The sequence below is a fragment of the Meriones unguiculatus genome, chromosome 8, assembly GCF_030254825.1.
Source record: "Meriones unguiculatus strain TT.TT164.6M chromosome 8, Bangor_MerUng_6.1, whole genome shotgun sequence".
In the NCBI taxonomy this organism is placed as follows: domain Eukaryota; kingdom Metazoa; phylum Chordata; class Mammalia; order Rodentia; family Muridae; genus Meriones; species Meriones unguiculatus.
The window spans coordinates 13,569,843-13,597,649 of NC_083356.1; the positions used below are offsets into that span (position 1 = coordinate 13,569,843).

General features: G+C 43.8%; 1 protein-coding gene and 1 pseudogene across 1 annotated transcript; one reads left to right on the forward strand and one right to left on the reverse strand.

Annotated features, from left to right (window-relative positions):
- Positions 1-696: 696 nt before the first annotated feature.
- On the reverse strand, positions 697-27,807 carry Zbed4 (zinc finger BED-type containing 4). Its single transcript, XM_021638962.2, has 2 exons — positions 27,652-27,807; positions 697-5,844 (listed from the first exon to the last, which is right to left on the reverse strand). Exon 2 carries the CDS (start codon positions 5,504-5,506, stop codon positions 1,994-1,996), a length of 3,513 nt encoding a protein of 1,170 aa, XP_021494637.1. The 5' UTR covers positions 5,507-5,844; positions 27,652-27,807; the 3' UTR covers positions 697-1,993.
- Positions 11,777-12,661, forward strand: LOC110549677 (glyceraldehyde-3-phosphate dehydrogenase-like; annotated as a pseudogene).

The window sequence follows — 27,807 nt, forward strand, 5'->3', positions numbered from 1 at the left end:
GTGATGCTGGAAATTTACAGTAATAGAATGGCAGGTGAGGGGCTGGGGATGTAGCTCAGTTGCCTAGCATGTACAAAACTCTTGGCTCTGTTCTTAGCACTGCATAAAACCAAGCATGGTAACATACTCTGCCATCTCAGCAACTGGGAGGTAGAGGCAGAAGAACCAGAAGTTTAAGCTCATTCTCATCTTTGACTACACAGTGAATTAGAGGCCAGCCTGGTCTACATAAGATCCTGCCTCAAAAAAGTAAAAATGAAAGCAAAGGGAAGAAACAGGATGGTAATTGCTATAGGACAGGGCTTGGCAAGGTCTGCTGAATTATCACTTCCTTGCTTCTACCTACAACTAACCCTTTGTATGCTAGGAGTGCTGGCCTGAGACAGTGTAGTGGGTGGACTGTAGAAGCCATGTCCCAGATCAAGAGCTCCATGGCCCTCGGGAAATAGGCTGGTGTTCAGGGGGTAAAAGCACAGACATCAGGTAACGGTATGTGCAGAGGTGCGAGCAAGTCTAACCATTATTACCATCATCAAAAAAGCAACTGTTAGGAATACTGCCCCTATATCCCCAGTGCCCTACCTGTGACTACATTGACATTTCAAACATTGTTCAAATGCAGTTTGTATGTTTTAACATATAAAAGGCATCCCTGTTTTAGTATCCTAAAAATAAAAAGCCATCAGCAATCAGTAATAAAAAATTGCAAATAAAAAGTTTAATTTCAGAATCCAAGTTCATCATGTATAAATACACTAAAGCATAGTGCACGCAAATTTAGACTGAGCCTACATACAGTATTTTAACAAAACAGTTTTCTAAAAAGTCAGAGGCAAATGAGTGATTTGTTTCACTCATAATATTTAATTGATGTGAAATGAGAAAATGAAAAAAAGTTTCCATTTAGACATTAAAGCAAAAACTTTAGAATCTGATAAAAAAATCTGACAACTGATACTTCATTTTGATATCCTTGGGATTCTGTAATACCCCAGTGATGGTTGAATCTTCCCTATCATAGGAAAAAAACTAAACGCCTAAGGCTTTTTTTCTCATGACTGCAATAAACAAGCGCTTTCCCTGTTAATAAGCTACCTCCTCAAAGAAGAATCTGAGCCATAATCTGATCAAACTGAGGGGGCGTGGTCAGTGCACACTTCTTATGAGATAGCTTTATTGTACAGAGACAAAAACTAAATCAGAGGCATGGAGATTTGATCAACAGGCCATCTGCTGTAAACGTGTCATATCATGCACTGGTGAAGTCCTAAGCATGACTTTAAAACCTGGATCCAATTTCAAGGAGCTCATGATAAGTGGGAAATCTCTGAGTCAACTGACCATGTAAAACCTGAATGCAAACACCTGACACAGGAAAGTTCTCATGACCAACCAACCACGTGACTGATACTCCATGATATGGCTAAATTCAGTTTTGTTGAAATGTCTGCTTTCTGTTACAGTAAACAGCTTCCAGAATATTCTTTCCTTGACATACTTTGGAGTTTGTGGTTAAGAACTGTTCAGTCAGGATGGCTTAACCTCCACCTCTTATTTACAGGTTTCATCTGACAGCCACAAAAGCTGTGTTGTTGCAATTAAAATAATATTAATTAAAATACAGCACCTGATTTGTGGTTTTTACACACAACTGAATAAAAACCCTACACAATAAAATTGTTTACATCTTCCCTCCATTCTAGTAAAACAAAATTACTATCCCCTTAAAAACAAAACAAAAAAACCTTTAGTTTTAAACCTGATCATCCTATTTCATAATTGCCAAGATTTTGTTTCTAGTGGGCTTCTGAAAACGCACCTTGACACCTGGCCTAAAGGAGGAGTAAGGCACATGTGGGTATTATGGTGAAAGCTGGCAGGTGGCCCCAGATGCCTGGTCTGGTGTCCTACATGGCCCTGCCAGGCGAGTCAGCCCTGGTACAATAGCTAGCACTCTGAAGTACATTTCCAGTCTGGTGGCTCCATCTTGAGTTCAATACTGAAAGCATATCAAGGGGAGATTCACTTTTAAAAAGATGAGCTTTTCAAAATGCTCCATCATGAGCCTAGGCTGGCTAAAGCTGCCAGCCTCCATGGGTGTGCTGAACAGCTTTTCTGAGGGGACTGTACTTGGGGGACAACCCAGAAATCGGACTGCTAAGGTAGACAGCCCAGGCCAGGATGACCGCTTCAGGTTCCAGTAGGTAAGTGGGTCACAGCTGTGTTCCAGCACCTCTTCCTCCAAATATGCAAGCACCATGTCTTCAGGTAGCTTCTCTCTCTGATCTCTCTTCATTGGTGCAACGAGTGACCACAGGCTTTCCCCTGTGCCAGTGTCTTTAAGTGGGGACCCTGAGTCACAGCCATTGGAGGTGGCCGTGTCCTCTGAGGTAGAATTCAAAATTTCTAGCTCCCTGATTAAGTCTTGCCTATACTGCTCTGCCTCCTCCTCTGTGAACAAGGAAGCTTTGTAGCGAGGGTCCAGCAGTGTGGCAAAGATGTACCTGGGGTCATGGAGGGTGGCAGACAGGCGGCTAGCCATGGCTTCCTTCAGGGATTTAAGCATGGTGTCAATGCCCATTGTCTCCCCGAAGAGCATCTCAACTTTCCTGCTAAGGATGTGGATCATCGGGATGACCTGGCTCAGAGTAGACATGTGGGCACTCATCTCTCGGCTTGCAGCATCAAAGGGTCTCAGCACATGGCACACAGACTGCATGACCTCCCATTGGTCACAGCTGATCAATTCTCTGAAGTTACACTCAATGGACACTTCATTAACTGCCCTCTTCTGCTCAATTAGCCGTTCAAGCATGTGGAATGAGGTGCTCCACTTGGATGGTACATCCTGGATCAGCTGATGCTGTGGCAGTTCATATTCCTTCTGCAGTTCTGCTAACTTCTCTCTTGCCCTGGGTGACCGATGGACCCGCTCACATAGCTTTCGGGCAATGCTCAGTAAGTTCTGCACCATCCTCTGGCTCTTGATAGCCTCACTGACAATCAGATTCACCGTGTGGCTGAAGCACTGTACGCTTGAATGCTCACCTTCACTCAGCATCTTCCCTATGCTTGGATTGTCAGTGACAGTGATGCCAATCTGAAGGCCGATGGAGGTCACCCAGGCTTCCCACCAACACTCCAGCTGCTTCTGAATGCTGTTTCCACTATAGTCACAGTCGATCTGTGACACATCTAAAAGTGCTGAGCAATGGTGGTCCTCACAATGTGGTCGGACAGCAGATGCGAAGGTGACCCAGTGAGCTGTAAGGGTCAAGTACTCACGAGTCTGGCTACTCATCCATATTCCGGAGGTGAAGTGGACCACACCACTCTCAGCTTCCTTCAGATGTGACATAATTATCTGTTTCACATTGTCATACATACCTGGAATAGCTGTTCTAGAGAAGTAGGAAGGGGAGGGTAATGAGTACTGAGGTTTCAAGTATTCGAGCAGCCTGTTAAAGCCAACGCTGTCTACAAGGGAGTATGGCTGAAGGTCAAGTGCAATCATTTCAGCTATGAGACTTGTGATTTTTTTGGCAACTGGGTGAGAGTCATAGAACTTCTCTGTGGAGTCACAGAAAGAGGAAGCCCCTGAAAGCTCCGTGCCCAGAGGCCTCGGGATGCCTGAAGAACGGGACAGAGTAGCCTCTGAGACATCATTCTTAAGTACATGACCATGGAACCGCTGCAGATGTCTCAAGAGGCAGCTGGTGCCCAGGTTGGTGGGCTTCTTGCCCCTGCTGATGGTCCGGCCACAGTGCAGGCACACCACCTTTGTGGAGTCTGCAGAGCAAATGGAAAAGTGATTCCATAGCTTTGAGGTCTTCTTGCTATTAGCAGGAAACACACCTTGATGGTTTTTTCTGACCACTGTTGGCAAGTCAGTTAATTTGGAGGAGCTTTCTGCAGAAGCCAAAGTGGCATATGGAGAGTTTGCCAAACCTGCACCCAGAAAATCCTTCTGATTCCCAACAACCTCAGGGTGGCGTCTGTATAGATGTCGCATCAAACAACTGGTGCCTACATCTCCTTTCTTCCCCCGACTAATAACACAGCTACAGTACCGGCACACTGCTTTGAGACTGTCCATGGGTGCCAGGGAAAAGTGATGCCAGACTTCTGACTTCAGTCTCCTCATGACCTTCTTATTTTGCTGGAAGACAGTGCCTGATTCAAACCTTGGACTTCCTGTGTCTGCCGGCTGCTTCTCTGGAGAGGACACTACAGAGGCCTCCCCTAAGTCATCAGAGGATGACAACATAGACAAATCTTCCCGGGACACATCCCCATGATTTGTGTGTGATGACAGGTCCTCAGGAAGCCTGTCTGGGGATGAGGAGGCAGAAGGGCACTCTTTGACTTGTTTGCTTGGAGACAATGATGCAGAGTTGAGATCTCCTTCTGGGGGCAGCAGGGCAGGCAGCAGAGTTGGGGGCATAGGGTACAGTGGTGGGATACCTGTGCTGCCCCCATTCTCCTGTAGGACGATGGATCGATGTGCTCTCCACATGTGCCTGATGAGGCAGCTTGTGCCCAGGTCCTTCCCGTTCTTCCCTCTGCTGAACTCATTCATACAGTGGACACACACAGCCTTAGAGCTATCAAGGGGTGACAGATAGAAGTGCTTCCAGACGGCTGACCTCCTCCTGGACCCAGATGTGCTTTTGGGAAGGGAAAGGTTTCTCTCTGCCATGGTTTCTGCAGTGTCATCAAAATGGAGCATGGAGAGGTTGGGGGATGAGCCTGCCAAGGCCTCTTCTCTGCTATACTTCTCAGTGACAGACACATCAGAGGACACCTCTTCAGAGGAGACCACAGTCACAGACTCGTCCATTATTTGGTCAGGGGATGGGATCTTGGGAGCCATTTTCTGGACAAGTCTGACAGGTGAGAGCACAGTGCTGAGGTCTCCCATATCTGCAGGCTGTGGTGGAAGCAGAAGAGAGGGAGAAGGAAAGGAGGACCCTGCTGATAGACTTCCATTTTCTTGAATGAGCTTGGCAGGGTGTGCCCGCCTCACATGTCTCATGAGACAACTTGTACTCAAGTCTTTTTCATTTTTGCCCCTACTGAACTCTTTCATACAGTATGTGCATATTGCTTTAGTGCTATCTCGAGGAGAGATAAAGAAATGCTTCCAGGCTGGAGACTTCTTCCTTGAGCTTAAGTGTCGGCTAGAAAGAAGGCTCTGAGTCACAGCTTCCATGGCTACGTTGTACAGTGTGCTACTATACTGGGAGAAGAGTGACCCATAGTCATCCTCACTCTCAGCAGGTAAGTATTTCCCAGAGGGCTGACAGGCACAGCTTGCTGCCCTGATTTCTGCCTGCTCATCACTACTGTCTGTCTGTCTCATATTCTCTGGCTCACTTTTAAAGTCCACTCTTTCCAAACGGTGACAAGGAATTTGATCATCATCTTCCTCCTCTAGTTTGAAATGTACTTTGTCAGAAACAAAATCACTGTCCCCCTTGGGACAAGTTTCCTGCTTATCTTCCATGACCAACCATAATTATCCTGGCTGCTTCATCATTCTGACATCTTAGGTTAATAAAAACTGATTATAATGCCCACTTGTAATCCCAAAAGTAGATTTCATTCACTTGTTCATAATCTCATCTTCGAGGATATTTAATATGGCTGACCACGGATGTCACTGGAAAGCAGAATATGAGGCTCACACAAGCACAATGTCACAGGGCATGGAGTGCTGTTCTGCAGGAGCTACAAGCAAATACTTCTTGCTGTGTACACCAATGCATGCAGTACAGACTTGTCTCTCTTCTCCAGGACAGGAGCCCCACCATCCTGAGGGCACACACAGCCCTTTTACATTTCCTGTAAGAGATGACATCAAATTAAGCAGAGAACTGAAATGTACATTCAAAATCCATATTGTCACAGGGTTCAGCCTAACTATATAGGAGACAATTTCCATGACAGAAAGCTAAAGTCAAAAATCTTGCTAGTGACATTTTACAGGACATGCACTTTAAAAAACAAAACAAAGGGGAAGGTGGGTGGGCCTGGGGGGAGAAATGGAAGCGGCCTATGATGGAGATGTAAATTGAATTAATGAATAAAAAAATGGAAAAAAAACCCAAAAAACCAAAAACCCCAACATTGTAAATTTAGCAAAAATATTCAAATTAAAATGTCGTATCACTAAAGAAGTAGCAAATATGAATGAAAAGCACTGATAACACTAAAAGAATTTTACAAGGAATTTATAGCCTTATTTCTTTTTAAGACTTGACTTATTTATTTATAGGCATCATGTAGCTCTGGCTGGTCTGTAAACTAGGCTTGCCTTGAATTCCAAGACATTCACTCACCTCTGCCTCCTGAGTGCTAAGATTAAATGTGTATGCCACCATGGCCAGGATAAAGAATTATTTATTTTTGCTGGGTATGGTGGCAGAAGCCCCTAATCCCATCATTAAGGAGGCAGGGACAAGAGAAACTCTTGAGTTTTGAGGCCTGCCTGATCTACAGAGTAAGTGTAGGGCTAGTCATAATACATTACTAAGACTCTGTTGAAAAACAAAAGATTATTTTTACAATTCAAGTATGAGTGTTCTGCATACATGTATGTCTGTATACCACACACATGTAGACCCTACAAAGACCATAAGAGCCCTTGGAATTGCAATATGTGAACTACCACGTGGATTCTAGGAACTGAACTCAGGTTTTCTTCAAGAGCAGCAAGTGCTCTTCATTGCTGATCCAGCTCTCCAGATCCAAGTCTCACCTTTCAGTCTACCAAAGGCACCACACAGTGTTACTTAAAACCTAAATACTTGAAATAATTCGTTCTATCTTCCTAGTAGAATATGTACAGAGTTAAAAAAAGAATCCCAAATAGAGCCAGGTGAGGTATCGACACCTGTAATTCTAGCACTTGGGAAGGCAAAGGCAGGTGGATCTCTGTGAGTTCAAGGCCAGCTTGGTCTACAATGCAAATCCAGGACAGCCAAGGCTACACAGAGAAACCCTGCCTCAAAAAAAACAAACAAAACAAAAATTCCAAATAATCTATGAAATAATCAATTCATAGAAAAAAATCAGACTGAAATCCAAAAAAGAATTTTTTCTTTTTTGTAGGTGTGTGGAACAATTTAAAAACCAAAAGGGCTGTCAAGATGGTTCAGTAGGCAAAGGCACTTGCTGCTGCCAAGCCTAATGACTTCAGTTAGATCCACATGGTAGAAAGAACCAACTCTTTCAAGTTGTCCTCTGATCTACACACACCTTTTGGCACACACACTGCCTCAAAACAAAATAAATGTAAAGCAAAGCAGCAAAAGCTAACATTGGCACAGGACCCCAGACCTTAGCACAACAGACTCCATGATGGAAGTACTATTCAGGTTGCAAACTTCAGCATGTAGACAATACCACCTGCCAAAACGAAAACAAAGGCCTAGTCTGGGAAAGTCTCTAAATGTACTAACTTTGTTTTTTGGCTTCTGTAGCTCTGCTCCTGGCTAACTGTTCTTGTTAACTGAAGTATGTCAACATAGGACATGTATTTGTGTGTGTGTGTGTGTGTGTGTGTGTGTGTGTGTGCTTAAAAGGTCACTCTGAGAAAGTCTGGGATCCCAAAAATCCAATGTAATCACTGGCTGGTTAATAAAAACTTTCTATTGGCTTAAACCCACCTCTAAACAGTTTTCTCTGGTAGGTACCCCACAACAGCACAAATGCCAGAACAAACATTATTATCTTAACAAACGTGCTTCATGAGGCACGCTGGGTACAGCTGCAGATGGGAAACCCTAGTGAAAGGCTCTTGAGCAGAGTGTCTGAATAGCTACTAAGACTGGTACTGAGCATGTCTGTGACAGGTCTAAGCAGATGGCTCTGAATTTGCAGCACTAACAGCTGTTACGTAGTTCCCTGACTTATCACTTCTTTTTCAAATCAGGGCAGTATTAAGAGTAAGACTTATACTGACAGTAAGCTTAAGCCAAACTTGTCTGGGGCAAAGTTAGGAAAAACTACTAGCTACATAAATATCAATACTAGCTACATAAGTATCAATGTTTCTGAAAGAAGACATTCTCAAAAACAGATGCCACAGACAAAGTTGATTGACATCCTTAGCACCACATTAAAAAAAAAAATTCAGCATACAGATTAACTACCAGGAGACATACAAGAGGCTAAAGAGATGCATGTGCAAACATTGAGAACTCAGGTTTAATATCCAGAACCCATAAAAAGCTGTGCTTCCTACCCAGGGTTGTAAGGCCAAGAACTCAAAAGGAAAATCTATGACCACCACTTCCCTAAACCAGTAGTCTACTTTCTAATGGCATCTTAACACTTATACCCATGGTAAGTGTAGCTCCACCCCTCACAAAGAAGCTTGTTTCTGCAACAGAGACCACAACAGAAAGAGAAAATTGGTTGAGACGCAAAGAATAACTGACCATGGGGTGCCCAACAACAACTGATACATCTATAATGCAACCCCTGCACTGAAGGCTCAAGAAACATTATGAAAGAGGAGGCAGAACGATTTTAAGAGCCAGAGGACCAGGGCTTCTTTCCTGCTGTACTACGCTTCAATATGGTTGCATAAGCAAGACCTCAACAATAACAGAACCTCACATACCAACATGGCTGGAGAGAAAAAAATCTCACAAGACCCCAGCTTCTGGATAAAGAATTATAGGCAATTATTGACTGCTGAAAGAGGGAAAAATCAGTCTACTCCAGGGACAAGCCTCAAATAGATGATCCACTCCCAAGTGGCCAGTTCTAAACCCACATACATATGGGCAACACTAAATGAACTTAGCAGGTTGCTTATAAGTTTGTGTGTGTGTTGAGTGTGTGCTTGTACACTATGCACATGCATGTGATGATAAGAAAAGGCTGGGCATGATGGTGTATGCCTGTAATTTTAGTGCTGAGGGGGCAAAATGGGCAGATCCCTGGGTTTATCGGCCAAACAGACTAGTCAACTCAGTAAGCTCCAAGTTCAATAACAAAATAAAACACACAGGATTCTGAGAAATGACACTTTTGTCCTCCATGTGGGGTGTGGGGGTGGGAGGTAAAACCTCCCTGGGAAGGGGAAATAGGTTTTGTAGGTATACTAGGGGCGAGTGAGGATGGGAACAGGAGGGATCAGGTAAAGGGAGGAATAGCTGGAATAGGGAGTGATTTACAAACAGTACAATGGAAACTTCTGAATTTACATGAAAATGACCCTATAGAGGACTCCGAGTAATGGAGGGTACAGAACAAAACCATCTTGAGTAACCTGCCAAGGCTCCCGGTGATGGAAACAGAACACCAACCCAAACTTTGGAACCACGCCTGTCCTTCCTGCAAGACGTGCTGGGGTAATGGTGGCTCAGAGCTTGTGTAATGGCCACCAATGACTGGCCTAATGAGACAAAGCCTCAAGAGGGAGAGAGCCCATGCCTGACACTGCCTGGATGGCCAGGAACTTGAAGCTAGATGACTTAGAGATGTCAGGTAGAACCAAACACAACTGAGAAAGAAAGAAAAGAAGAAAGAGAGAAAGAGAGAGAGAGAGAGAGAAGGAAGGAAAGAAAGAAAAAGAAAGAAAGAAAGAAAGAAAGAAAGAAAGAAAGAAAGAAAGAAAGTTATTCCTGAAGATGTTCTGCTATCCTCATATATCACTGCCTAACCCAATCATTATCAGAGAGGCTTCATCCAGAAACTGATAGGAGCAGATACAAGGACCCACAGCCAAACATTAGGAAGATCTCAGGGAACTCTGCCAAAGATGGGGAGAAAGAATTATTAGAGCCAGAGGGGTCAAGGACACCAGGAGAACACAGCCCACAGAATCAACTATGCAGGGCTCACAGGGGCTCAGAGACTGAAGCAGCAACCATGGAGCCAGCATGGGTCTGGGCTAGGTCCTTTGCATACACGCTGTGGTTGTTTAGCTTGGGGTGTTTGTGGGACTCCTAGCAATAGGAGAGAGGATTCTTTGACTCTTTTGCCTGCTGTTGGGACCCTTTTCCTTCTACTGGTTGCCTCACCGGATCTTGAGATGAAGGTTTGTATAGTCTTATTGCATTTTGTTATGCTGTGTTCCATAGATATCACTGGGAAGCCTGCTCTTTTCTGAAGGGAAAGGAAAGAGCAGTGGATCTGGGGCAGAGTGAAGGTTGGGGAGGCTGTGTCAAGACATTTTTTGAGAGAAGAATAAATAAAAATTAAAAAGAAAGAAAAAATACAATTCAAAACACAAATGTTCTCACCACATACGGCTGTACATGCACAATTGCATGCAGCTATACATAAAATAATATGTAGTCATACATAATTACACACACATTTTTAATATGGAAAACCAAACAAAGAAAAATAGAAGAGACTAAATGAGAGCTAGATTTGGAAAATTAAACACAACAATTAGAAAAGCATATGCGAACAAAACTTATGTATTAATAAACACAGTAGGATGGATGAAAAAGAAATTCAAGTCTCCATGAGGATGCAGAGCAACAAAACTCTCAAACACTGTTGGATAGAGAAGACAGGTAAGTACTCTGGAAAGCAGCCTGACAGTTCCTCAAAAGCTAAACAGACTCAGGATGTCATCCAGCAGATCCACTGCCAGATACTACCTATCTTAGTCACTTTTCTATTGCTGTGAAAAGACACTATGACCAAGGCAACTTAAAAAAAAAAAAAAAAAAAAAAAGCAGTTAATTAGGGGCTTGTGGTGGGGAACATGGCAGCAGGCAGGCATCTTGCTAAAAAAACTAGCTGAAATCTTACATCTGATCCACAATCATAAGGCAGATAGAGAACTTTTTGGAAATGACACGGGCTTTTGAAACCTTAAAGGCTGCCCCCAGTGAAACACTCCCTCCAACAAGCTCACCCCCCCTAATCTTTCCCAAATGGTTCCACTAACGCAGACCAAGCATTCAAATATATGAGCCTTTGGTGGCCATTTTCATTCACGCTACCATACTACCCAAGAGAAATGTTCATATAAAACTTTCACATCAGTATTCTATCAGCTAACAGAAGTATGGTCCTGGGCAATGAGAGCAAATATTCTCACAAGAAAGGGGCTCCAAGTAGATCAAAAGAGACAGCATCCAAGGTTCTTTACCTCAAGCTAGTACCACTTGACTTCAGGCACATTCCTGGGTTCACTCACCAAACTGCATGTAGCATCCTAATAGTCTTGGTTATCGTGTGCTCGAAAATGGTTTAGGAGAAAGCGCCAGGATCAGCCAGGCAACTGTGGCAATTTCCACTTAGGGAAACTGTGGTTAGGTCAGGTTGGAGTCTCAGAAAAAATGACCATATTTCAGCCTAGCGAGAGAACAATGATAATTTCTAGAGGCAGAAAAAGCACTTTAAATAATTCAGCACCCATTCATTTTGAAATGTCTCAAAAAATGAAAAAGAAAAGAGCCTCCATCATCTGCTAAAGGAATCTAAAATGAGCTCTAATATCTCCCATGTTTAAACAAACCCTCAACACTCCTCCTAAAATAGGGAACATCTCTAGGAGGTTGCTCTCATCACTTTCAATCAGAGTCACAATGGTGGGGGCCAGGAGTAAGATGAAAAGAAGAAATAATAGGAAAACAATTATATGTTTAAAAAAATGGGCCTTGTGACACATGCCTATACAGATCTATATATATATGTATATATATATATACACACACACATATATATACACATGTATATGAAGCCTGGTTACCAGAGTTGCCTGCAACTCTGGCAAAGTGTTGCCATCAATGACCACTTCATCAACCTCAACTACATGGTCTACATGTTCCAGTACGACTCTATCCATGGCAAGTTCAATGGCACAGTCAAGGCTGAGAACGGGAGGCTTGTTATCAACAGCAAGCCCATCACCATCTTCCTGGAGCAATATCCTGCTAACATCAAAAGGGGCAAGGTGCCACATATGTTGTGGAGTCTACCGGTGTCTTTACCACTATGGAGAAGGCCGGGGCCCACCTGAAGTGTGGGGCCAAAAGGGTTATCTCTGCTTCTGAAGATGACCCCATGTTTGTGAGGGGCTTGAACCCTAGAAGTATGGCAACTCACTCAAGACTGTCAGCAATGCTTCCTGTACCATCAATTGCTTAGCCCCCTGGCCAATGTCATCCATGACAACTTTGGCATCATGGAAGGACTCATGACCACAGTCCATGCCATCACTGTTACCCAGAAGACTGTGGATGGCCCCTCTGGAAAGCTGTGGCATGGTGGCCATGGGGCTGTCCAGAACATCATCCCTGCATTTACTGGTACTGCCAAAGCTGTGGGCAAGGTTATCCCAGAGATGAATGGAAAGCTCACTGGCATGGCCTTCCGTGTTCCTACCCCCAACGTGTCTGTTGTGGATCTGATATGCCAACTGGAGAAACCTGCCAAGCATGATGACATGAAGAAGGTGGTGAAGTAGGCATCTGAGGGCCCACTAAAGGGCATCCTGGGCTACACTGAGGACCAGGTTGTTTCCTGCAACTTCAATAGTGACCCCTACTATTCCACCTTTGATGCTGGGGCTGGCATTGTCCTCAATGACAACTTTGTAAAGCTCAATGCCTGGTATGACAATGAATTCAGCTACAGCAATAGGGTGGTGGACCTCATGGCCTATGTGGCCTCCAAGGAGTAAGAAGTCCTGGACCACCCACCCTAGCAAGAACACAAGAGAACAAGAGAGAGGCTCTCGGCTGCTGAGGAGTCCCTATTCCAACTCAGCCCCTAACACTGAACATCTCCCTCAGTTTCCATCCTAGACCACCAGAAGAGTGGGAGGGGCCCACAGAGCCCTATTCTCTTGAATACCATTAATAAAGCTCACTACACCCCCCCCCCAAAAAAAAAAATTCAGCACACAGGAGGCAGGCAGACCTTCCTGAGTTTGAAGACAGCCTAGTCTACATTGGTCTACAAAGAAAGTCCAAGACAGCCAGGGCTATTATACAGAGAAAAAAAAAAAAAAAAAAAGCATAAGCCCTACCCAGAGGGACACTGGACCAACGAGCACAAATAACAGCCCTAACTCAGGCAATGAAATGGAACAAAGGAAAGACAGTGAATATTTACACAGATAACCGATATGCTTTTGCCACAGCTCATGTTCACGAACAAACATACAAAGAGACCTACCTACTAACCTCAGAAAGAAAATCATTAAAAACAAACAAACAAACAAACAAACAAAAAATCACCCAACTCTTGGAGGCCATTTGGCTGTTATTATACAGCTGGGTCATCAAAACAACAACAGATGGGGCTAGAGAGATGGCTCAGTGGTTAAGAGCACTGTCTGCTCTTCCAAAGGACCCGGGTTCAATTCTCAGCACCCATATGGCAGCTCACAACTGTCTATACCACCAATTCCAAGGGATCTGACAGCTTCACACTAATGCACATAAAATAAAATAAATTATTAAAAAAAAAAAAATCAACAACAGACCCCAGGCCCAGGGGAACAATTTTGCAGATCAAGTACCTACGGAAGCAGTTTTTGAGGACCTTTGCCCCCAAACCATCTTGGAGCTTTTGGCCGCCCCTCAGCACCCACTCTGCCTCAATGAAAATGTCCCCACACACTTTCCAGAAGATCAAATTAGATTATACTTCAGCATAGGAGCCCATCAAAATCGCCAAGGATGATGAATCCTACTGGACAGAAAAATTTACATATCAAGTTACTGGGAAGGAATTGGCTGATTGCTCTCCACAAGTTAATGCATTTGTCACACCCCTCCCCCAATCTCAGAACTCATTTCCCCCCATGTTTGGTTTGTCTAGACATGAGGAGATACTTCAAAACATCTCAGATAAATGGCAAAAAGGTCATGCTCCCCCTAGGACACAGTACCTGGTGAATTCTGGGAACTGAACTTTACTGAAATCAAACAAGGGCCATAAGGATATAAATACATGGTCTTTATTGACACTGTCTCAGGCTGGATAGAGGCCTTTTTAACCCAAACAGAAATGGCCTAAAGAGTAGCAAAAAAGTTCACAGTGAAAAATCCCGGGCTGGAGAGATAGCTCAGAGGTTAAGAGAACTGGATATTCTTCCAAATGTTCTGAGTTCAATTCCCAGCAACTGGTGCCCTCTTCTGGCCTGCAGGCACACAAGTAGGCAGAATACTGTATAAATAGTAAGTAAATAAAACTTAAAAAAAATAAATAAATAAACCACAACACAATTATCTCACAATTTGGTCTTGCCTTAACCCTGGGGTCTAATGATGACCTGGCCTTCACAGCCAAGCTTTCTCAATTGATTTCAAAAAGCTCTCAATATAAACTGGAAACTACATTGTATGTTTCACCTTCAGAGTTCAGGAATGGTAGAAAGGATGAATAGGACTTTAAAGGAGGTTTTTTGTTTTTTTCAGGACAGGGTTTCTTTTCATAGTCCTGCCTGTCCTGAAGATTGCTCTGTAAGCCAGGCTGGCCTTGAACTCACAGAGATCTACCTGCCTCTGTTTTTGGAGTGCTGGGATTAAAGGCATGTGCCACCACTGCCCATTTTAAAAAAGGTCTAAACTAAATATACTCTTGAGACTGGTGGTAACTAGGTTAATCTCCTACCTTTTGCTTTACCATGAAAAATTCACCCCACATAAAATAGTCTATGGATGCTGCCCATCCTCACCACGATCTCCAGGTACATCAAGAGCTGGTAAAAAACAAAAACAATAACAAAAAACAAATCTTCCTTATTTCAGAATCCCTGAAGGGATTGCTTTAATTAACTCTATTAGAGAAGATCTTTCCTCAGTCAGTTCAACCTGTTGGTGACTCTGTGCTGATCTGCTACTTTAAAAGTGACTGCCTCAAACCATGTAGGATGGAAGGGATCCTACATCATGATTCTCTGGTTGTCCATGCCTGGATCCACCATTTACATCACAAAAAGGCAACAGAGAATTCTGTGGAATTGAGATGGGCCACTAAAGCTACAGTGACTGAATGGGATCTCCTCAAGTTTAAAGTTTTCCAAGGTTTAACGTTTTATTGTTAACCTGCTCTTGATCCCATTTTATACTACAAAAGTTGTAATATTAGCTTTGTCCTATTAGATTGTATCTATGCTTTTAACTTGATCTATAGTAACCTGCATAGACCCCAGACCTGGAAATGGGAACTTAGGCTAACAGACACTGGAAAAGTCTTAGACTTACAACTGATGAACAACCCCAGTTAAAAATAGATCTCTGCAGTCTTTCCCCCTTCATGGAGAAGGAGCTGAACCAGGATTGGAAACTTCATTTGGGTGCTTTGGGGGAAGACTGTGACACTTTAAAACTTGAGAAAAACTTATAAGGTACACCTGGCCCTAAATCCTGCCAGGGTGATGGTATTTACCACTGTGCCTCTTGGAACTGTGTAGAACTATTGCCCCTTGGGAAAAGTCCCACTAAGCTATTCTTACCCTCTTTCTCAACCCCACAGAGATTAATCCCAACTGTAAACAGGGATATTGCAACCCTATAACTTTCACACTTAAAACTCTGGAACCTTGAAGTTTTCCCCAGCCAAATAATTCTGGGACACAAAAAGGACCTGGGTAATTAGGTTATAGCTCTCCATGAAAGACCCAGGTACTTTGATTACATTCCAAAGAAAAGAGGTTCAGTCTGAGATACCTAAACCCACAGGTAACACATGTACCTTCTCCCAGTGCCTAAGGTTCCCCTGGTGTGCCCATGGCCCATAGATCTGCCAAATACTGCCTTGCCTATTCTAATCCCCTTAAACCACCCCTGCCCACCCTTCCAACAAGGGTGCCTCTTCTGACTATGCTAATGGCAACCTTTTCTTTCCTCAACTACTCTGTGTCCAACCTAACACAAAATTGCTGGCTTTATCTTAACCTAAAACATCCTTACTATGTCCAAATGCCTTACAACCTGCCACTCACAGCATTGCCATGAGCCACTAGTGATGCTTGCTCCTGGTTCCAACCCAAATTAGCCCTAGGTGATACACAGGGCAAGGGTTATTTGTCATGTCAAAGGTACCAAATAATTTGGTACCTTTGACAGTACTTCCAGACTAAATATTGGTACAAATGTGCTCAGCATACACTGAGACACACCTATTTCATTCAGTTTCAACATCCACACATCCACTTTAAAAAGGCTTAGGAACCTCTCAAGGAGGCAGAGGCAGGCAGATCTCTGTGTAGGCCAGCTTAGTCTACAAAGCAAGTCCAGAAGAGCCAAGGCTACACAGAGACACTCTGTCTCGAAAACAAAACAAAATCAAAACCAAAACAAGAGGCTTAGGGACATAAATATCTCTATATCTGTAATCCCAGTATTTAGAAAACTGAGGCACAAGGATTGCCATGAGTCTGAGGTCAACCTAGGCTAAAGGATTAAGACTTTATCTTAATAAAATAAAAATATACAGGAATGCAAATTAGCTTATCAGATAAAGGAACTTTCCACTAAGTCTGATGGTCTGAATTCGATGCCTGAAATCCACATGGCAGAAGCAGAGAACCAACTCATGCAGGTGTTCTCTGACTGCCACATGTGCACTGTGACACATCCACACCCACACATATAACAAATATTTAAAAAAAAATGCAAGCCGGGAGCAATGGTACACGCCTTTAACCTCAGCCTTTAGGGAGGCAGAGGCAGGTGGACCTCCGTGAGTTCGAGGCCAGTGAGTCTAGGACAGCAAAGACTACACAGAGAAACTGTCTTGAAAAACCAAAATAAATAAAATAATGCATATATAAAACCATATACAATAATGTATACATGTACATAATGTATACATGTATAATAATGAAACCACACACACACATACACACAAAGCAAGAGGACCCTGTGGCACCACAGCTAACAGACTGATGGTCTCAAGGGTAAGGTAGAAGAATAGACAGGATACACATGGCCTTCATTTCCATAAAGGCAATGCTGTAACTGTCCTGCCAGGAATAAAGTTATTCTAAAAGAAATCTGATTCCTTTCACTATCAGATTATTGAAATAAGCTACCAAGAAATTGGGGTTTCCCCTAGAAATCTCATGCTGGAGGAAGTAAAAAGCTGAAGCCTGGTGCCAACAAAGAAAAGCAAATCTGTCTCCAAGAAGATATGACTCAGTTCCAGCTTGCTGAACTACCTTGCAGGACACTGGAGTTTAGATAATGATGGGTCAGTGGTGGGCAGGTCTACACTTTGACTAGGACTGCTTAGTTATATTTATATCCTGTCTTCCACTTAAACCTTAGCCTCACGTCAGGAACCCAGCGATGGATTTGGAGGGTGTAGTCACTGGACCTCTGTTTGTTCCTTTCCCCAATGTGTCCACACTGAATAAATATTTCTCTGCTTTTTACTATTCTGTTTAGTTAGCCTATTATAGGCAGGTGCTAAGCTTAGGTTGTTAAGACTAACAGGGGCCAGGTTCTGACCCTAAAAACTCTAGTTACAATCTGAGCCATGGGCAGGAAAAAAAGACCTATTCTGCCTGTCAGCCACTCACAGCATGTGGACTCCCGAAAGGAGACCAGCAGTGCCGCACAGCTGTGGGGACACTAGTCTTGAACTCTCTTCCCACTTCAGCCAGCACTGAGTGCTGTCTACTTGCACTGTGTGGAGCAGAGAATGAGTACGTTCTTTCCAGATCAGTGACCTCAGATTTTGCCTTCCTGTTAGTTTAGGCTCCCTTGACCTGTCTGGGTTCTTTCAGAACCATCTTAGCAATTGCCACTTGGTGACTGGTCTTATCTTTTGGAGCTCCTTGGAGCCACTGAGGTTCTGTTGAATTATTTTGGCTGTTGTACCATTTCTATGTCAGGCCTTGTCAATTAGGAAGCTCCTGTGAGAAAATCTGCTGAATGATTTTTGTATCTGCCACATGGAAAGGAGGTTGAAATGCATTGGTCTTTTAAAGCTCTTTGAGCCATTGGGGTTCTGCTGAGCCATTTGGGACAGAGGAACAGAGTGTAGAAGAAATCTTTATTATGGTTTATATAACCATGAAAACAGTGTCTGTACTGTGTTGATGCCTCTAAGGAAAAATCTAGTTAACTAATCTCTTGTAACTTATTATGGGGAAAAACTTAATTGGCCCAAAGAGTTCCTGAAAATAAGTAAGCAGCAAACCCCTTGCCCACTTTCTTTTCCATTTTCGGAACTTATCACATACTAAAATTACTGTTCCTGGCACGCCTGATTTAAATTTTGTGCTACATTTAAATCATTTGGGAATGATTTCTGGACTATGTTTTCCTCTTCCTTTGAAAATAATTAAGAGCTAACTATAGATTTGGGGGTTGAAAAAAAAAAACAAAACCAAAACAAAACTGGCTATGTAGGGCTTTACCAGAGACAGGCATAATTAAAATGTTAACAGAAACTAGATGCACACACTTTGATCCCAGCACTCAGGAAGCAGAGACAAGCAGATCTTCATGAGTTCGAGGCCAGCCTTATCTACAAAGTGAGTCCAGGACAGCCAGGGCTATTACACAGAGAAACCCTGTCTTGGAAAAGAAAATAAAAAACAACCAACAAATGTTAACAGAAATGTTAACTTTCAGCTTTCTTCCAGGTGGAATGGTTTGGGTCTGGTGCTTTCAAATGTTACTTCTGGAAAATGAGGCTGAGAAAAAATAACCAAAAACAAAAAAACCTTGCTCCAATATTCAAAAGAAATAAATGCTCTTCTAAAACAATTATTTTAGAGTCAACAGACATCTAAGATACCTTACTGAAAGCATTTTATTTAAAAAAACATTCATTGGCACCAAGATAAAAGTTTTGTTAAGTTATAAAATTTAGTATTGGTTATAGTGTTTGACTACAATTTTCTTCCAAAACAGATTCTATGAAGAAACTGAAATTCATTCATTCATTCATTCATTCATTCACTTATTTATTTGTCTAGTTATTTGGTTTTCTGAGAAAGGGTTTCTCTTTGTAGCCCTGCCTGTCCCAGAACTCCCTTTGAAGACCAGACTGACCTCAACTCAGAGGTCTGCCTCTGCCTCCCAAGTGCTGGGATTAAAGGCATTCCCCACCACCCAGCCATTTTATTTACTTTTTTTTTTTTCTCCCCACAGGACAGCCAGAATTGAAAGTAGAAGAATGAACTCCAAGACAACCTAGCCTAAGAGCCACTCCTTCTAAATCTCCCAGTTGCTTCAAATTGGACACGGAGAATTTTACTGGCACTAACTCCTTGACATCAATCACTGAACTCCTTGCCCTACAACATGGGAACAGATCAGACTAAACAGGACAGGCCTCACCCTGGCAGTGAGGGGAAGATGAGATAAAATCACCAGATGCTTAAGCAGTGATGATTTTGGAGACAAGGCGGTGAAACTGTCAGAATAAACTAAAGTCTGCTGAGCATGATGGCGCTTGCCCATAATCTCAGCGCTCAGGAGGCTGAAGCAGAATCTCAAGTTTGAAGTCAGCCCAGGCCCCATATTTCAAAGCCAACAATAAAAAGAAACATTTCCAACAGTGACTAAAGCCAAGTTATGAAAAGCTGGGCATAGTGGTGCATGCCTTTAAAGCCAGCACCTGGGAAGTAGAGGCAGGTGGAATTCTAGACTAGCCAGGGCACAACAGGCATATTTTACCATGTGACTGTGGTATGAACACAAATCCTAAGGAAATGTAGTATCTTGGCAGGAAAGAAGATATTCTAAGAAGCACTTGTTGCCCTCCTTTTGGTTATGAAATTATTGAAACAACTGCACCCAAGAAACCAGTAGCAACACTGTAGAACACTGACATAGGTTCCTCTAAATAAGTGTAGTGGAGGACACTACGGTATCTTTTTAAAAATTTGTATTTTTAACCCACACATATATGTCAACATATATTTAACATATTTTAACTTGTGTGTATGTGTGTGTGTTAAGATTAAGTTGGGCATGGTGGCACATACATTTAATCCCAGGACTCAGGAGGTAGAAGCAGGTGGGTCTCTGTGAATTTGAGGCCAGGCTGGTCGGCACAGTGAGTTCCAGGACAGACAGGGCTACACGAAGAAAGACCCTGTCTCAAGGATAAAAAGAGGGATTATAATTATATTATTTTACCTCTTTCCTTCTTTCGAACCCCTCCCATGTACACCCCACGCTCTACATGATCTTGTTTAAATTCATGATCTTTTTATTTCTTAAAAGTTGTCATTAATAGATTGATTTTATGTGTATCTGTGCCTTGCCTGCATGTATGTCTGTGCACCATATGCCTGCTGTCCATGGAGGCCAGAAGAGGGTATCAGATACACTGGGACAGATTTCTTTGTGATTCCTGGGAGTTAAATCTGGGCCCTCTGCAAAAGCAATCAGTGCTCTTAGCCTCCTAGCCATCTCTCCAGCCTCTTGGCCCTTTTCTTTGTTGTTACATACATACAATGTATGTCTGTGTGTGTAGGTTCCTAAATGTATCAATACAAATGCTCAGTATATACAATGTCACTTGTATATATGTTCTGAGGGCTGACCATTTAGTATTAGATAACTAATCAGTGTGCTCTTCCCTGGGAAAGATTATTTATCCAGCTCTCAGCAGTTCTTAATTTTCTGTAGTTCTTTGTCTACAATTAAGGCCTTGTGAGCTTCCCCCTTCGATATTAGTGCTAGCATGTCTACTGGTGGTGTCCTTGTTCAGAACATGACTGCTCTATCTTGAATACACAGACATTCATGTTGAAATCTAATCCTCATTATGTTTAAGAAGTGAGACCAGGTGGTGCCTGAGAGGTGATGAGAACCCTGCACTCATGAATGGCTTAATAACATTCATGTGACTAATGGATTAATGGGTTGTCTGCAGCTGTCTGCTATAAGAGACAAGTCTGGCTATAACTCCATGGTACCATGCTCTAAGGGGCTCTGCCAGCAGAAGGCCATCACCAGACTTTGAAGCAGTGCTTGGAACCAAAGCAAACCTCTTGTCAGCGTGGTGACACACACTTATATCCCAGCTTCTGGGGAAAATGAAGCAGGAGGATTACTTCAGCCCCAGATTTTAGGAACAGCTTGTGAAATCCAGTAAGACTTTACCTCAGGGGGGGAAAAAGGTATGTGAACAAAGTTAGTCAATTAGATTGTTCTAGAAAACATGACCCATAGTTCATACCATTCTAGAACTTAAATCCATGTGAACAGCAGAGGCAAAACAACACAGTAAAGGATGTAATACAGGAATATCCTTACACACTGGAGTTAAAGCAAAACATATATAGCTACCATAAGGAGATAGATACAACAGGCCGCATTACAATTAAAAACAAAAAACAACCTTGAAGGGGGTATTGGAAGGAGAGGATGTAAAGTAAATAAAGTTAAAAACAAAACAAACAAACAAACAAAAAGCAACTTTGAAGCCAGGCTGTGGTGGCGCACATTTAATCCCAGCACTTGGGAGGTAGAGACAGGCAGATTGCTGTGTATTTGGGGCCAGCCTGGTCTACAGAGTTCCAGGACAGTCAAGGCCACACAAAGAAGCCCTGTCTTGAAAAACCAGCCAACAACAACAAGAACCTCCTAAATTTATAGTAGTTAGTTCAAAGGATCCTTTCCATAGTTTAGACAGCCTGGTATGGAATTGTCTCGATTTAAGCCATATGTTCTGATGTGGGAAAAAAAATGTTCCTTTCCATTTGAAGCTCTGCTACAGTATCCAGTGAGAATGGGAACCACTAAATGATTTCCCTACACAACCACCCACTTACTTGCATTCAGTTAACTCAAATGCTTTGTTGACTGGCCCCTGGGTGACACCAGGGCTTTTTGTTTCAGTTCTTAGACTCTCAGTGATGGAAATGGATTAGAGAGAAACAGATTCCTAGGGGTGAGGAGTCCTAACTTCTACAATTTCCTCCAAAAAGTTTATAAGCCCATGGAGAAAAACAGCTGGCAGCCCTTAGGGGTCTCATCTAGAGACAAGGCAACCAACTCTGCAGTTCAGAAACTTCACAACATAAATTAAGAAAGCAACCTTCTCTGTCCTCAACAGGGACTGTGCAAGCCCTTACAGACCTGTCTACAAGTAGGGGGTCTTTGTTTCCAAAGACCTTAATTAAGACCTGGCCTACACCTGAGGGCAACTTTAACCTACTAAGTGTTTTGCATAACTAACATGTTTTAGGGGAAGCAACAACACCAAGAGCCTTAACGCCACCGCCACGGAGATATGCCACAGAGTCACTGAGTCTTATAGATGATAACTGCTAGGGCTATTCCAAGATGGAAAGCCCAAGGCTAAACACCAAAGACAGCCACAAAGAGTTAAAATACAGAAATCTAGAACCAGAGTTATTTCCACCAGCTGTGGTCAGAAACCCCGATAAGGCTACCTTGGAAACAAAGCGCATTCCACAGTAAGCAAACAGCCCACATTAAGGTCACTTGGTCCCTGTTCAGTCCCTGATATGTTCTGGGTCACATACCACAAGCCTGGATTTTTCTGGTTGCTCTTTCTGTGTTTCCCCTGAACTTAACATCAACATCTTCACCAGCTACCCTTTCCTCTGTGGTCTAAGCAGTCACCAGTGACAGTCCTAAGCCACAGTTTCGGCTGAAAGTCGCTGGAAGTCTTTAAATGTCCTTTACAGGATGTGAGATGTGGCTTTCATGATACAGTGGCCAAACAGCCCCATGCCTGTGGCTGGCAGATGGAGCAGAGACAAGGTGAGCCTCAGTAAACAGCCATGATGGCTGCTTTAGTGAAATTCAGCTGCTCACAATAGCTGTCTGCAGAGGTAAGGCAGTTGAACCAAGCAAAATTTGGGGTTGCTAGTTCATCAGGCCAAGGGACCCCAGATCAGGGAGCAGGTGGCTACAGCAACCACATGACAGCATCCTTGTAGGGCAGCAGTGCAGGACAGTCCCATCCCAGCCTCACTGATACTGGCAGTGTAGACTCTGTACAAAAGAAAAAGAGAAACTTGGGCCACAGCTGAGAGTCCCTCACATGGTGGATGAGGGAAGCAGATCTCACACCGTGTTAGACTCTTGTTCCAGCATTTTCACACCAAATCATTTAAACTGTGTAGTCACTAACTTCCCAAAACATCACCCCAAAGATCTGGTGAGGAAGGTGCAGCAGACTGGCTCCAGACCCTTGAAGGCACATCGTATACTCTGTAACACCAGGACACTCAGAGCCTCAAGTGTGTCAGAAGCACACAACAAGTCCCTTAACTGCCTGTAATTTCCCTAAGAATACTACTTGGGAACTGGATTTCTATTTTATTTTAGAGACATCATCTCAGTATCTTGTACATGCTAGATTTGAGCTTCTGTGTTCAAGCAATCCTCTTGCCTTAGCCTACTCCTTCTATAGCCAGGAACAAAGGATGTATGCAGGTATAAGGAGGGCCCTTTTCTCTAGTTATATAGGTCCCTACCTATAAAACTCTATAAAACTCTCTGAGAACAGGAATTTATGAAAACACCACTATTACAGCAGATATATGAAAACACCACTATTACAGCAGATAGTGCAATTCCAGGTGCAGGAAGAGAGGGAAGAATGGCCCACCAGGCAGTGAAGGTCTTCTGTTTATCCAGCGTCCTTTCTTAGAAATAGGAAAGGTTTCACTATTTTAAAAATTATAGGTTTTGAGCCAGGTGTGGTAGCCCATGCCTTTAATCTCAGCACTCGGGAGGTAGAGGCAAGCAGATTGCTATGAGTTCGAGGCCAGCCTGATCTATCAAGTGAGTCCAGAATAGCCAGAGCTACACACAAAGAAACCCTGTCTCGAAAAACCAAAACAAAACCTATAGGTTTCCCCTAATGATACCTTCCAAAATTTGAAGTACTAAAACCATGCATCAAATAATTAGCAAAAAGACTGTGAGTTCTGCATGTAGCTCAGTGGTAGAGTATGTGCCTAGCATGTCTAAGGCCCAGGGATTGATTCCCAGTACTACAAGAAAATACAGAAATAAAATAAAACAAAAAAATATTAGAAATAACTAACAAGATGGTTTGCTGAAATGACTCAGTGGGCAAAGGTGTCCACCACAAAAACTTGACAATCAAAGTTTGAGCTCTGGAATGTACATAAAGGTGGAAGGAGAAAACTGACTCTACAGAGAACTATCATCAGAGAACTCTGGCATACACAGTAATAAATAAAATTTTAAAATATGATCATTAAGAAAATAATTTGCGATTAACAGGTATTTTGAAACACTTTTGCTAAAAAGCACCAACTCCTCCCCAGGGACCACACAGTAACTAAAAGCAGACAAAAGCATGGCATTTCCTGGGTTCTTTTTGCATGTCCCCTTTGTCATAAGACTCTGGGTCCCTCACCTGTTTAATTCTGGGTGAAGATAGATCAAATCTTCAAGGAGTCTGTCTACAAGCTGATGATAGCTAACCCATTTCATGTTCATTCAAGGCCAAAGGCACAAACAGTAACTGAGGCATCTTACTGTCAGCTTTGCCAATGTCCTGCCCCAAACCCACAGAAGGTGCCGTAAGTCTTCACTTGCTCTAATCCCATAGACAGATGACCCCCTGATGAGATCACCCTCCCAGCAGAGTGCTCATCTCAGGGTAACTGGACTGTCATCTCACCACCTTGCAGAACCAGAGCTGAGACAATGATCAACCAGACCACACTGTGACCACGGCTACTTAACTATGCATACCTCTTGCCCCTAGCTAATTCTGCTTAAACCTAAAGCTCATGTCAGTGCCCCAAAGTTGGACTTAAATGCTTACTTTTTATCTCCCCTAATTAGGGCCATTTTGATTATACTCCTTTCATGTCCTCCCATCCTTCTGAGAAATCCTGAAACTGGCTCTGCAGACCAGGCTGGCCTCGAATTCAGACACCTGCTTGCCTCTGCTTCCTGAGTGCTGGGATTAAAGGCTCAAAGGCATACACTACCATGCCTGGCTTGTTTGCTTTCTTAAGGGCCAAGCGGCTGTACCTAGTATGCTGAAACCTACAGTTGGTCCCTAGGACTCTGATTACAGGCATATTCCAGAATAAAGAAAAGCCTAGACACTAAAGAGTGGGGCTATAAATAACAGAAAGATTGGGGTGCAGAGCCTGGCAAGCTGCAACACTTCCCAGATCTAAGTGAAGGCCAGACTGAGAGACTCAGGAAGGGTAAGGGCATGCTGACAGTCTTGCAGCCTTTCAGTGACATACAAAACACCTGCAACAGTATCCTCAAGGGTAAAGAAAAGAATGACAGAGCTGACCCTGAACTGGTCTACTCCTTCTGCAGATGTTCAGAAAGAAACCACTCTGGTTGGAAGAGCCTCTGGTTAGTGGCTGGGTCTCTAACCCCTGTGGCTCCACCACAGGGCTAACCAAGTCAGTGGCGAGTAAAGAGTCACTTACTACTCCCTCCTCTCATCAGGTCAGGTCAACCTGAAAAGAAACTAAAGTATTTAAAGCCAGGCACACAGAAAACACAGATATGAAGTGAAGAGATAGACACAGTGACCATGGCCACTTATTGTCTCCAGGCCTCTAGAACTACTCTTCCCAGTTCTCTCTTGCCAAGCTACAGGCCCATCAGAGATCTGAAACACACACACACACACACTTCTTTCACTGAACAAATACTACACATCAGCGCATGTACACATACACATAATTCAACCAATTCCCCTCATAATTTCCTAAAAACCTTTTCAAAGATGTTAGGGACTCTGTGTATGTATTGTATCACCATCAAAGAGTTATTACTTATAAACACATCAACCACCAAAGTCTGGTTGGGGACACACTTAAGTAATCAATGTCAAATAAACTAAGAGCTTTCTTTTTTTTTTTTTAATCTTATTTTTACTTATGTTCATTGGTGTTTTGCCTGCATGTATGTCTGTTTATGAAGGTGTGAGAAGCCCTGGAGCTGGAGTTACAGACAAGTGTGAGCTGACATGTGGGTGCTAGGAATTGAACAGCCCAGTCTTACCCACTGAGCCATCTCTACAGCCTGTGCTTTCTTCCAAATAAGAGACTGTATACCTGCCTAAAAGACTGAGTGTCTTAAGCTTTCTATTGCTATAATAAACACCATGGCCAAGAGCAACTTGGGAAGGAAAAAGGGTTTATTCCATCTTATACTTCCTAGTAACAGTCTACCCCTGAGAGAGGGAACCTGGAGGCCAGGACTGAAGCAGAAGCCCTGGTGGAACACTGCCTAAGGGCTTGCTTCTCAGGGCTTGCTCAACCCAAGACCACCTGCCTAGGGATGGCATACCATACCACTCCCTGTCCCCTTGGGCTGGATTTGCCTACATAGACCATTAATCAAGAAAATGCCAATCAGACTTGCCTACTAGCCAATGTTATGGAGGCATTGTCTCAATTAAGAATCCTCCTCTTCTGGGGGCTGGAGAGATGACTCAGTGATTAAGAGCACTGTCTACTCTTTAAGGACCTGGGTTCAATTCCCAGCATCCACAAAACAGCTTACAACTGTCTGAAACTCCAGTTTCAGGGGACCCACACTCCCACAGAGACATACATATAGGCAAAACAGCAATGGACATAAAAAAATAATAAATAAAACGTTAAAAAATTTCCTCTTCCAAGATCTATCTAGATTTGTGTAAACTGACAAAACCAACCAGCACATTGAGACTTTGGAACTTGCTAAAGATTCACAAAATATTTTAATTTATCCTAGATCTTTCCCTGAAAATAAAAACACGAGAAAGTGAACATCACTGCCTTCATAAACAGGCCACTAAAACCCTCAAAGTGTAGAGTCAAACTTGTAGCTTCCTCTCAAGTCTGGTTAGCGTGGAATTAATTCATGCCTGAAACTATGCTAGTCATAAAACTTTCAAAAAAAAAAAAAAAAAACCCTCAACACTAAAATTTCCCTAGTCTTAATTTTATCACCACGATATAAGGGATTTTTTTTTCTTTCTTCCTACAAAGTCACAAGAATGCACTTGCCTTAGCGGACTGGTGTTACGAAGCCAAAAGCCAGAAGTATCTTTTTTTTTTTTAAACTGCACTTAATCTTATCCTAATTAACTTCAAAACAAATGACTTCCTTTTTTCACAAACGCCAGAACAGCGACAGCAGCTCCTCCGGAGGCTCCGAACTGCTGGGACTAGAAAGGACGCGCACGAGCCTCGTGAGAACCTCCCCACACACAGAGCGAGGACCCGCAGCCATCCCGGCCGAGGCGAGCGGGTCGCACCAAAAAGGACAAAAGGAACGAAAATGACGGCAGGTACTGCGACTGCGGAGCCAAGGCGTGAGTTAAGTTTGCGTTCGTTAAGCCTTGGCCGACAGACCCAGAAGCTCGCGCTGCAGCCAGGCACCCAGAAGCGTGACACCGACCCCATGTCACCGCCGCGCAGACTGCCGGCGCCCCTTCCCGGACACGCGCGCCGACCGGCACCGGCTTGGGGGCGCCACGACGTGGCGGGAGCAGCCGGGCACCTGACGAAATACCCCGCGGGGCATCCCGCCGCCGCTCCTCTCCGCGGCCTGGGCCCGCCGGCGGCGCGAGGCGCAGCTGTCAGAGGCCGGGCCGGGCGCACCCTCGGGACGCAGCCCCCGCCCGGCCCACCGCGCACGGACAATGGCGCGGTCCCCGACCCCTGCGCGGCGCCGGCCGTCGAGGACGCCACTCAAGCGTCCCGCGCGCACTCACCTGAGGCGCCGGCTCCGCGCGGCGCAGCGCGGGCCCGCGGGCTGCGGACAGCGCGACGGGCGCGCCCATTCATTAGCCGCTTTGTCTGCCCCCGCCGCCCCTCCCGCCGCCCCAGCCCCGCCGCCCGCGACGCCGCCGGACGCTGCGCCCCTCCCA

Coding starts and splice junctions, on each gene's coding strand:
- Zbed4 (XM_021638962.2), bottom strand. CDS start 5,506: ATGGAAGATAAGCAGGAAACTTGTCCCAAGGGGGACAGTGATTTTGTT.